The 12658-nt window shown below is 33.1% G+C and overlaps 2 protein-coding genes across 7 annotated transcripts; both read right to left on the minus strand.

The window, feature by feature from the left end:
- Positions 1 to 18: 18 nt before the first annotated feature.
- Positions 19 to 3917, minus strand: LOC109859769 (esterase E4-like). The gene is made up of 8 exons (XM_020438319.1): positions 3416 to 3917; positions 2356 to 2653; positions 1666 to 1851; positions 1341 to 1531; positions 1056 to 1224; positions 612 to 932; positions 327 to 471; positions 19 to 246 (listed from the first exon to the last, which is right to left on the minus strand). The coding sequence occupies exons 1-8, from the start codon at positions 3719 to 3721 to the stop codon at positions 90 to 92; spliced, it is 1773 nt and encodes a 590-aa protein (XP_020293908.1). The 5' UTR covers positions 3722 to 3917; the 3' UTR covers positions 19 to 89.
- A 1129-nt stretch (positions 3918 to 5046) lies between these two features.
- Positions 5047 to 12643, minus strand: LOC109859768. 6 transcript variants are annotated; one of them, XM_020438313.1, is made up of 22 exons: positions 12447 to 12643; positions 12300 to 12373; positions 12056 to 12204; positions 11777 to 11862; positions 11491 to 11564; positions 11314 to 11369; positions 11043 to 11250; positions 10535 to 10942; positions 10246 to 10456; positions 9977 to 10162; positions 9643 to 9791; positions 9450 to 9551; positions 9253 to 9370; positions 8956 to 9088; positions 8574 to 8805; positions 8283 to 8492; positions 7842 to 7953; positions 7146 to 7344; positions 6860 to 6993; positions 6632 to 6781; positions 6223 to 6405; positions 5047 to 5510 (listed from the first exon to the last, which is right to left on the minus strand). In XM_020438313.1, the coding sequence occupies exons 1-22, from the start codon at positions 12471 to 12473 to the stop codon at positions 5355 to 5357; spliced, it is 3357 nt and encodes a 1118-aa protein (XP_020293902.1). In that variant the 5' UTR covers positions 12474 to 12643; the 3' UTR covers positions 5047 to 5354. The 6 variants fall into 6 exon arrangements, with proteins under 6 accessions (XP_020293902.1, XP_020293905.1, XP_020293903.1 ...); XM_020438316.1 differs by having other exon boundaries at positions 9643 to 9740; positions 11314 to 11372; XM_020438314.1 differs by having other exon boundaries at positions 6632 to 6769; positions 11314 to 11372.
- Positions 12644 to 12658: the final 15 nt, after the last annotated feature.

The raw sequence follows: 12658 nt of genomic DNA on the forward strand, positions 1-12658 counted from the left end.
TATTATATACGTCTTTTCTGTTAATATTATAAGTATCTATGCGAAAAAATATTATTCAAGTAAAAGTATTATTTATGTAATATATTAAATTAACATTCAATCATTTCTTGAAACTTAAATGTAATATCGTCATCAGCAACAGTTGACAGTTCAGGAGTATTGTTAATTTCTAAGTAATTGAAGGCATTTGATGTTGCTGGCAACCATTTAGAAGTTATATACCGATCGACAACGGATGTAGGATCTCTGAAAAATTTGTTTACCATTATAATCTTTTATCAAATATATTTTATATTTTTATTTTTTTTCATGATTCTTAGTTTTACCCTGTTTTCGCGAAGTTTGTCCACAAAGTAGTAAGTATTTCCATCACTTTTCGATCCTCCGTTCCTATCGCCGGCGGTTCAGGATTATCAGTCTTGCATGCAGGTTTGTAAAACAGATACGACGTCTCGTCAGAATGAGAAGCGCCTAAATACACCAGTTAAAAAATAATACATATTAAACGTTTACATATTTATGTTATATATATATCCAAAGTATCTTAGCTTTTGGGATGATATATTATAAGAATCTTACGATTCGCGCACATTACATAAATATTCATGTACCAAGCGAGGCAAACTTGTTTCCCATAAGCTTCGTCGACGTGATCTCGTCACCAACGTAAGAAAATCTATAGAGGTAAGTAGGCGCTTGATTCTTCTTTCTTCGATAATCAGCGAGACTTTTCGCAGGAATGTCAAAGTGAAGATCGCTCCAAAATCGTATATAAGGCATCATATTCTCACTGCTTGGTTTTGTTTGAAAATACCTCTGATTAATTAGTTCGGTTAACTGTTTTATTTTTTCCGGATCCTGTGTGTTCGCAACTTTGGCCACGTAATTCGGTATCTCTGCTTCTTTCGCCTCTAAAAACTTTTTATCGGTATCTGCAAACAAATGATATAAATGATTTACAAAAGTTACTCAAGAAGATACAGAAGATATAAAGCTATACGATGTAGTCTGCAATAAATATAAAAATTTGTTGCGATGCAATAATTTTTTGATACCTCTAATAAACATGATATATTCATGAGAAGTATAACCAACAATAATTGGTATATTATTGCCATTATCAAGCAGTTTAGAAACGGCGCACGGCAGAAAAGGTGTCTTAGCTGTTTTGTCAATCGTGGGTCCGAATGTGATAAGACTGGATACATAATTCGCAGTAAGTTTCTTGAATATTCACAGAAACACAATATCATGTTTTACAAATTTATCATTAAAGATAAGCAATATCTTTTAAATAAAATCCATTAATCTCATGAATATATGTAATATTATTTTTTTACATTGGAAACTTTGTGTTGCGCTTTGGCAATTGCGGCCGCAGGTATTGTTCGAAGAAACTCAGCAACTTCCACGGGATCCTGCGAATCTTTGCCGAATAACGATGCAAGACCGAAAGATTCCGGCTGGTCCTCTCTCACCGCCCAATCACACGTGGCTACACCACTTTGAAAAATGGCTTTTTGGAAAAGACCTAAAAACAATATTCAAGACATGCTCAAGATATATAATTTCATATATAAATTTTGAACAAACAAATGACGGTAAAAATTTTATTAAAATTTGCAAATTAGAGCGTTCTGTAGTGTATACATGCATATTGCATACCCTTAGCGAGTGGTGACAATGTTAACAAATGCGCGCTCGCACCACCCGCGCTCACTCCGAAAATGGTGATGTTGTTTGAATCGCCGCCGAAAACCTCGATGTTTTCTTTAATCCATCTCAACGCTGCCACTTGATCTTTCAAGCCTTGATTACCGCTTGCCACCTCGTGACCAAGATTTAAGAATCCTTAAATAATGATTTCAGGAATTATTTCAGAATTCAGCCTCGTAAATATCTTTATAAATACACCGAAAAAATTGTATTCTTGTTTTGAGGATATCCCACTTACTTTAAGTATATTTTATACTAAAATAGGCGCCAAGAAGAGTTTCTTATTTTAAGAGAAAAATCATCTAAATAGTAATATTGATAAGAATATATACTGATTAGAATATAAAAAGCCTCTATAGAAAAACATATATATCTCACTATCGAAAAAGACTATATTCTTAAATAAAGAATATATTCTTAATTTCAGAAGAATATCATCTATAAAATCTTGAAGAAGATTTTTTAAGTATAAAATCTTCTACTTACAAGAATATAATTTTTTCGGTGTAAAGTTTTAGATAGATACGTAATTACACTCTTATTCTGTATATCATTTTAGTTATCAGCAAGATAAGTAGCAATCGATAAGAGATAATCGAACAATCATGCAAGAGTTGAGCTCTGTTAAGCATGTCTCACCTAAAGCACCAAGTCTGTAATTTATAGACACCAGAATCACGTCTTTTGCAATGAGGTAATCTGGTCGCTTCTCAGTGTCATTGCCAGAACCCATGTGAAAGGCACCACCGTGAATCCAAACCATTACCGGGTTTCGTGTTGTTCCGTGAAGAGTGTGAGGTACGTAAACGTTGAGGTAAAGACAATCTTCGCCCCCAATAACTCTTTTTGTCGGATATTCATGAAATTGCGCGCTAACGTCGCCCGCATTTTTCGATGCGTCTCGGATACCTGTCCAAGAAGCGGGAGGTTGCGGATCCTGATTTGGAATAACGATAAAATTGTGTTTTCATGTATTAAATGAATCTTTAAAAAGAGTATTGTAAGATATTTTTACAAATGTATGTTTTATATAAAAGCAAATAATGAGATTTTTCTTTTGAAAGCAAAAAATTAATATAACTAAATTAGTAAAACTGAATTTTCGGAGTTTTACTTCGTTTAGCTATGGATATTTTTTTATTTTTTATAAAACGTAATTTTTTTTGCAATCCTATACTTAGTATTTTTATTGTTAATATCTAAATGCAAACACATTTATATTTTTTTCAGTACCGTAGAGAATCCAAACAATGAAATCGAAATGATTATTAAAATTAAGATATAATAAGTTGCAAAATTTTATAGTCTAATTAACATTTATTAGATTGAATAATTTTCACCATGCTTAGATTAATGAAAAGAAAATAAAAAACATTTATACTGTGTTTTGTTCTATATAATTTTTTATTGCCGTTCGGTCGCATTTATTTAAGATATTATACTATTAACATATTGTACATTCTTACACACAAGTATTTTGCATTAATTCTTTATGTTTTTTAATTACTATTTTTATTACTATTTTTATACTCAATGGTTTTATATTTTTCATATATTATCATATTTAAAAAAATCGATATACTTATAAAGAAGTATGAATCGATTAAAATCAAGATAAATCACAAATGAGCGAGGGTCAAGAATAAATATAAAGTATAAAGTACAAAATGTTACTTGAGAAGTTTGAAAAAATGATCACCTTGAATCTTAACTCGCCTACTGGTGGAGCAGCAAAGGGAATTCCTTTAAAAGAAAGATAATGAGAACCGAGAAGATTTTCTTCGATGATTCCCTGCAATTTTCCCTGTTTCACAGTCACTATTGGTCTCTCCATGATGCGAAAAACCTGTTTACTATACTCTCGTACGACACACTTTAGCATCTGTCTTATTCCATATCCTACTAATAACTGCGATTCATGAGTCAGTCTCACTCGCTTATATATGTGGCACGCCTTTTTAAAACTCCCTATATACATTCCCAGTATATATTTATTAGTTATCATATATATGTGCTCATCCGATGATAGCTATATGTATTTCGATATTCACTGTCAGCGCTGAGAATGTGATGTCATAAAAAAGTGCTGGCGATGCGTTCCGTAATTGCTCTCCTAGTGCTTTTTCTGCTCTATAATGAAACGATATTCAGAGTATAAGCGTTCTGTTGCAAAACAATTGGATAAATATTGAACATAACCAATAATAATGTTGACAGCTACGTTCTTAACACAAGTAGTAAAAAGTTATAATATTTTATTACTCATCTGCATCAGACAATTCTTCAGGTGAAGACGATGAATTTTTATCAAAATTTTTGAAAAGGTTTTTTAATATCACAAGCGCATTGCATATTATAAATTGGTTTTGCATATACAGATGATAAATTCAAAAAACACTTTCGGTAAAATAAATAATATAAAATATAAAATTTATATACGTTATATACACAGAGAACGCGCATATAATATATAAAATAAAGAACATTTTGAAAAACTAGATATATAGATTTTGAATTCAAAGAAGAGTACTACATACATATATATTTGTAATAGATTTTATAAGTTATAAATAATAAAAATTATTTTTTTTTTTTGTTAGTTTCTGCGTCTATCAAAGTTTAATTAAACATATCTCCACACATGTTTCACAAACACCGCTAGCTTTCTACTGCAAATATCTTACCTTGCGAGTTTTAATAACGATAGTAAAAAGTGATGACAAAATCTATGACGTCACATGAGTCACATGCTCTCGCAAGCTCGTTGGAAATTTACTATAGTGTATTTTAGTACTCGCAGTGCTGTAGAGAAATCGGTATGCACTCGGTATAATACTCAATACACCAAAAGATTACAAATCAAAGCAAAATTAAATTTTTTTATCTTCTCAAATTAAATTTTTAACAATATTTTTTCCAACAAGATTTATTTTAAATTGTATAATGTTCTCTCAGGCTAAGTTTACATTGCTGTGTTTTTTTCATTCAACAGAAGATTTTAATCAACTATTCTTTAAAAAGAATTTTAAAAGAAACTTTATCCAATAGCCAATTATATGTATTTAAAACCTGCTACAAAATGCAACAATGTAATGTTATAACCTTACGTTTCATCTCACCTTCCATAAAATCTTATCGCTCGAACTTTGTATCTAAGAAATTTGTCATATCATCATTACTTTATGACATCACGTTTTCAGCACTGACAGTGAATATCGAAATATATCTGTCATCGGATGAGCACACATATGTATGATAACTAGTAAACATATACTGGGAATGTATATAAGGAATTTTAAAAATGCGTGCCACATATATAAGCGAGTGAGACTGGCTCATAGTTATATTGCATCTTCTCTGCGTTTCTTTTGTTAAGTTATCTCATTGTCAGTACATGACGCGCATTATTTTGCGTCACTTGATATAATAAAAACAAATTTGATCAACGACAGTAGTTCTCATCGCACTTTGCACGTCGCCGACATAGTAATTGACAAGCAAACGCATTGAGCAATTTCAAGATGTGTATTTACACTCATAAAGATAAAAAAGTACTTTTTATTTTTTTCTAAAAAAAAGAAATATATGTATATGTGTTTATTACATGATGTTAAATTACATTTTTTACTTGCATTGCTTTACATATTGTGTAGTGTATTTTTATTCTGATTGACAACACTGTTGAACGCTTTAACCGGATTTAATGATTTATGGTAGGTCCAGTCTTGAGTCGCAGACAACAGTTCGGCCACTTTTTGAGTGTTCTGCTTCTCCTCTGAAGACGACTTCTTAATCTTATTAATGCGTAATTAGAGAAAAAAGAGAGTTATGATATGTGTAAATTTAAAAACAGCACGTGAAAATAACGTGACTGTAATTTATATTATATATAACATTAAATAATACATATTATACATATAATTTATTATATATTTATAATATTATACTTTTTATTGTATTATATGTATTATATACATTCTACAGTAATGTCACTGACTTCCGTCCCGCGACTTTGACGGGGTCACTGACCTCGGCCGCGCGGCCTTGGCGGAGCACTGACCTCGGGCGCGCGGCCTTGGTGGGGAGGGGGTCACTGACCGCAGTCGCGCGACCGCAGCGGGGTCAATGACCTCGGTCGCGCGACTGCGGTGGAGTCACTGCCCTCGGTCGCGTGACTGCGGGGGAGTCACTGCCCTCGGCCGCGCGACTGCGTTGTTTTTCCACTTCTCCCTCTCACTATTTTGTGAGTTTGATTTTCATGCGTTATTTCTGACATTTCTCATATGTGTATTATATATATGGTTTATAAGACGTATATAGTATCTGTCATCGCGGTGACAGGTTGTGTTCACTGACAACACGTTAAATAAAAATAACAATAGCGCGCGCGTAGCGCGCGCCTGTGTTGTGCTAGTACAGAAATAATAGAGAAAAAAAGAACACAATCAATGATATTTTCAAAATTAGATTTTGCTACTAAAAATAATTATTTTAACAATTACTAACTTCTCCAAACTTTCTCCTAACTTTATATCCCCTGTATGTAGCCTGTATCACAGTAGCCGCTTCTTCTTCGGATTTAGAGGAGTCTGTGCGATCTTCAAAATATTTTGACGTTTTTGTCGTTTTTTGTTGCTTTTGTCTAGAAAATGTAGCATTTTGTCTATCGTATTTCGATTTATCCGCATCCTAAAAAAAAAAACAAATATTTTGTTAGAAACACTACAAATCGAAGTTCACAATCACACGTGTTAAATACTTATTGTTTAATGATAAACAATGTAGTAGCACCTGTAACTTTTTATCTTCATGCTAATTGATTACATATTTTTATGCATATCTTTTGACGTAAGAAATTTCGTCAAGAAGTGATTTTAACATAATAGTTTACATATTTATTCTTTTATTTTCATACCTCGCGCTGATGTTCGTATGTATTTTTCGCGATCTTTAAGAATTCCACAGGTTTTCGTGGAGATTCACCTCCCCCGCGATATTTCGCGTTTGATGATTGAGATTTGTTGTTTCTATTTCCGTCGCACTGCGATTTGCTCTGCGTGTTAAACTAGCCGCATTATTGTAATACATATAATAGAAATATTAATAAAAATATTAATAATAACTACAATTACAAATTACTTACTGCTCTTGAATTGTTACTTCTACCCATATTGCTCAGATATTCGGTCAAGATTTCAGGTGGAATCACCATTCCTGAGGATGCGACTTTCGCCACGTATTTTCTTGATCCTCTACTCTGCGTTGCGTTATGTTGTTCTACAAATAAACATAAATAAAATAAAGTGATCACTTGATTTATTTGTATGTAGATCGATTTTGATTTTTACCCTCATATTTTAAGTTTCTTTTATTTTACATATTTTATTTTATATATAATAAAATATCAATATATCTGTATTAATTTATACCTAAAGAACGTGAATTTAAGCAACAACAGTTTTGATTGCAATCGGCGTGCGTTCTTTCCGGCGATGATGGTGAGTAATCTTTCGGCGGAGAATTGGGCGGTGTAGGTTTTGTTCTCATTTTCTTAGACTTTAGATCTGAGATGTTTGTTTTTTGATATTCTTCAAGATATAACAAAAACTCACGATACGTTACGTAGTTCTAAAAAACAATTCGTAAAAAAAATAATTAATACAAATAATAATTGTGGTGTTCAAAAAGTTATAAAAAAAAGAAATAATGGAAAAATATAAGGAGTTCAGCGCTGTCGTTCGTACGAAACTTATCTCTGTTATTCTCTTCATCTTTCCCGAAATCTTTCAACCCTCACTTGAATTATTTTCAATTATAAGAGTGTGCAAAGAAATTAGTTCTTTATAATAATTAGGGATGTGAGCAGTAATATTGAGTAATGGATTAAACAACTCTACATCTAAACGATAAATATATGTCGAAGTAGGTAAGCTCCTGGAATTGCTGTTAATATTTATGAAAATTAAAACAAATCATTGAATTGTTTCGTCTATTAATCTATTATTAAGTGATCGGTAATATACGTTGACAACAACATATTATCAACTCGATAACTGTCCTTATATTTTCTCATAATTTTCTACATATATCAAATAATTATGTCAGATAAATAAAACATTATTTACTTTGTCTTCTCCTGCCCAGTTGCGATTGGTCGGCTCGCTAAGCCCTAGCAAATCGATCCAGTGGTAATAATCTTCTGTTTGATTGCCATACCAATATTTTATAATAACAAATCTGTATAGAAATTATTAAAATTTGTATAGAGACTCTTGATTACATAAACTATGACGAAGTGTGTAAAAAGAATTTATTTTTTCAATGTCAACTGCATGGCTTGCTATTATTAAATACTATGCTTCTGCTTAAGTTAATTTTACGTATATTTCATGCATAAAGGTCATGTTGTGTTTAAAACTCATTTAAATATTAATTATGTAACGTATATTTTGCATAAAAATATTTATATCTTGCTTCTGACATTTTAATTCAATACTATGCGTATTTTATGCATAAACTTCGCGGATGTGTTTATTATATTTAGAATTATGAATAGAGAGTCGTACGCAAGGCCATCGTCCACCATTTTCTGGACTTCAGGATATGACATAAGTTCCATAAATTCCGGATTTTCGGGATTTCTTTTGACGTCCACCAATTGCCACGGAGCTATAAGTCCGAATCGAACACATTTGAGCACCTCTAACATAAATTGTTTTCGACCGTCCCAATCGTGCATCAACCATCTTACAGCAGACATTAGAACCTCCATTTCACTGCGTTATATAAACTATTGTTATAAAACTGACTATTCAATTAATATTAAGTAACACGTAAATATGTATTTATAATTATACCTATTAACGCAAATGTAATTGGATTTCAGTAACAAACATAACTCGTCTACTGATAACTCTAAAAAATCTTTTGTGCTGACGAGCATCAGGAAAAACTTCATGATTCTTGGCACCATTAGTTCCATCACAGCGGTGTTTCCGATCTTCTTCGCTTCCAAATATAATAGGAAAGCAGTGTCTTCGGAAAACAGCTCGTCATTATCAATAAACGCCCAGCATTGTTCCTCCAATTCTTTTTTAAAATATAAACATAATTTTAACGGGAAATTTATTAATATAATTTTGCACATTTTGCGATTAACCTCTTTTTTCTTATTTCCCGAAATAAAATATTTATTCTCTTTTAAGAGGAATATTTGAAATGCAAAATATAAAGTCACACCTTTAATACCGAGATATTGCGCGGCCATAAATATTTCCAAGATGTTATCTCTTCGTAATAGCTGGCAACTTTCGTTGATTGGACTTATCATCCAATCGTAAATAATAGAGAACGCCTTGGAAGTTACGTTGCTCTAAATGTAAATTTATATGATATCGCAATTGAGTGTTCCAAATAAACAATCTTAGTAATACACAACTCTTGAATTGTAAAATTACGTAAATAACACAATATTTAAAAAAAACTTAAATAAAAATATTTACGTAAAAATAATAAAAATTTACGTAAATATCTTACACCGGACAAATCAATATCCTTGTAATTTTTCTCGTCGAAAAACGTGCTGTAACTTTGGAGAACGAGAAGATGACAGTAAAACTCGTCGTTGTCGATTCGGACGACACAGTCAGCATTTCTTTAAATATATTATTCATATAAATAAACATATAAAAGATAAATAAGTTTATTATTTAAAATTGTTTTTTTTTATCTACTTGTAATTTATGATACGCCTAGCTAATTCCTGGTACAAGTCGGTCTTTTCTGGAAGAATTATATTGCTCCAATTGATCGGCTGCTCGTTTGTAAAACCCAGCCTAACGTAATAAAGATAAATAATATTTCTCGAGATTAGTGTGTACAAAAGTCTCTCTGTAAAATTTACAAACGACAAACTTTAACACTAACGAGGCAAGTGGAATTTCGGTTAACGAAGGTACTTCGTGGGACGTAGATTCAACTGCTTGCTTTTGTTCCATTTCCAGCAAATTCAGTCTCGTATTTGGCTGTAATTGTGATCTGTAATTTGCTTCGACGTAAGGCAACTTCTTCTGCGTCTGTTGCAGAAGTCGAACGATACTTACAACATAATTTTCATTAAAATCTTCTTCTTTTATTAAAGTTCAAAATTAATATTCAATAATTTTAATTTAAACTCTATAAAAACTAGAAAAAATATTTTTATTTATTCTGTTCTTTTTAAAAAGTCGTTTAGTTCTTCTCTCAAAAATATAAATTTTACCTGTAACTGATTGATCGTCGACGGCGTTACGCCAGGTGGGAGATCGATATATTTCGTTCGGTTCGAACAGCCGGAAGTGGACGCATCAACGTCACCGTTGGACCGGCCGAGTTCGGTCTTTACGTTGATCTTCGTGTTTCGCGGATCGGCAACAAGAACGCTGAATTTCTTTGACTCGAACACAACCTAGAACGACTATGCTATGTATGCCTCGAGTCCGATATTTCTGAACGAGTTTCGCTGTATCCACCATGTGTGATCTTTTTTACCTGATTTGGAATTATCTTGAGATTACCGCTAGGTGTGGGTTGGAATGGAAACACACGATTGGCTTCGTCACCTTCGTTCACGCTTATGAATGCTGAATTAACGCTCGTTTTTTCCTTGGAATGCGTTTGTATCTGCTGCGGTCCAACAAAATCCAGATTTGAGCGAGGCGCTAAATATTTTTGATTGTCTTTTACTTCGTCTTCCTTTTGTCTGCAAATTTGTTGTCATCAGCCATGGTGCATCAATATTTATTTTACTTGTCAATTTACTTTTGACCCGAAATCTCACTTTGAACGATGGTCCATAAGCTTCGAAGCAATAGCTTCAGTCGGCGAGCAGCGTTTCTTCGAAATTCTCTCTCTTCTTGCACACTTTTGTGAACTTTGATTTATCGCGTTCTCGTCGCGATAAGCAATCGTTTTTTCTTGCGATTTAAAGGGATCTTTAAATGGCCTTGCGCTCTCCGATCCTTTACATTTCGAGTCTATTTCCACCTCTTCAAGTGCATCCCGGTAACGCTGCAACGGTACGATTCGCTCCACTCGATTCGCGTGATAAATATTCACGTTCAAAGAAGGCTGTTGTCTTGATACGCGACGATATTGTCTAGAAACCGTCCTTCGTCGCCGCAGCGGATATCGCGGACAAACTGGAGACAAACTTTCCGAAGTTTCCACGTCCTTTTCTATTTTCGTCCTTTTTAAACATATTTGTGTTACGTTGTTTTTTTTTTTTTTTTTATATTAAATCTTGTTCGTGCTTTTTATTGCACCGACGTTTATTTCGCTTCACTCACTTGTCAGGTAACGAGAGACTCGCACTTTCCGGTTGGGATACGTTTGATTTTTCTATTACCGTCTGATCGGATTTCGAAGTTTGCACGAGAACCTTCGAGGAGGATGATGGACTATTGGGTCTTCCGTGATAAAGCACAACGACGCTGCTTTTGCTGTGGCGCGCTTGTGGTCGATCGGATTTCGTCGATTTATTCTTTTTAGGCTCAACTAAAACAAGTTTTAATCTGTATATCGATGTCTCAAGTTTTCACAGCGCTGACAGTAACTTACGTTTCCTGCTGTTCTGTCGAATAGCTCTCACGATCCGCGGCGTGCTGTTCTCTTTTCTCCTGTCAGCACAATACATTAGGGCGTCTTAAACGAGATAATAAGACGTTTTGCGCCTTAAATCTCGAAGGCGACGAAGAGAATGTATATGCAATCGATATAAATTTTTTAAACAATTACCGAAGTTTCTTGCTGACTTTACGGTCAAATCTTTCACCCTCGCTCGAACGATCCTCTTCGAAAGTTATTTGCGGCTAGGACATTCGCCCACATCAAAAAAAACAATAGTATAATTTTTTTTAACTCACTCGAGATCATCGGATCAATATTTTTAACAAATATACAAATATACAAAACTTTTTTTATAAAAGTATATTGGCCCCAACTTATTTTTTATAATTTATTTTGAAAAATTAATATAATATATTTAAAATGATGTTTTAAAATAATTAACAATAATTATTACCTCATATTTTTTCAAACTGTTATGCGATACAGAAGATCTAACGTTCAAAGTATATTGTGGCGCGTCTTCAATGCCTTCTCTAGCAACTATAAAAATACACCTCCAGCAAGTAATGTGCGTGTTGTGTAAAACCCAGATTTTGACAAATATATAGAAAAATTCTTTTTGTCAAAAAAATATTCTACATCAAGTATTTTTTACTAGGCAGCACGTGAATGTTTGTTTCTATTATATTTCAGACTCGCAAAGTTGAATCTTATTAACACTTACATCACTTACGTAATTTGACTTGGATATTTCGTCCATTAACAATCGGATGTCGGCAGTACAATGATCTCGATGGCAATTTAAAAAGATTATATTGATCGGTTTTCTCGTTTTCTAATGATCGACGCACAGATCGCAACCTTTGATAAGACTGTGTCACTCTTCAAAGAGAGCAATAATTATATTATAAATTTAATTTACAAAAACTTGCTTGAAAATATGCATATGGGAATTTGGGATGTCGGGTGTTGTATACCTCGGATTTAGCAGATCGATTTCCGACGAAAAACACGAATCGTCTTCGGCAGTTGTAGAAGTGTCGAATAGTCTCTGAAAGAACTCGGTAACTATAAAAAATTGTTTTTTGCGGTTAACGGTTGCGTTCAATTCGCACTACACTCACGTCATAACGAGGGAAGTCTCTTCGCATGATACGTGTCACTTTTAAAGAGTAACTCGTAAGATTGGCATAATAACGGGAAGACGTTTATTATTTGCCTCTGTCGCGCGTAAAATTAAAAAGCGGTAAAAATATATGTACTATATAAATGAATGCTGTGACAAAATGAACAAGACATTTATAAAAAGTGCGCCTGTCCAGAATGGCCCTAGATA

This window comes from Pseudomyrmex gracilis, unplaced genomic scaffold (genome assembly GCF_002006095.1).
Source record: "Pseudomyrmex gracilis isolate BER0280 unplaced genomic scaffold, ASM200609v1 scaffold_285, whole genome shotgun sequence".
NCBI lineage: Eukaryota > Metazoa > Arthropoda > Insecta > Hymenoptera > Formicidae > Pseudomyrmex > Pseudomyrmex gracilis.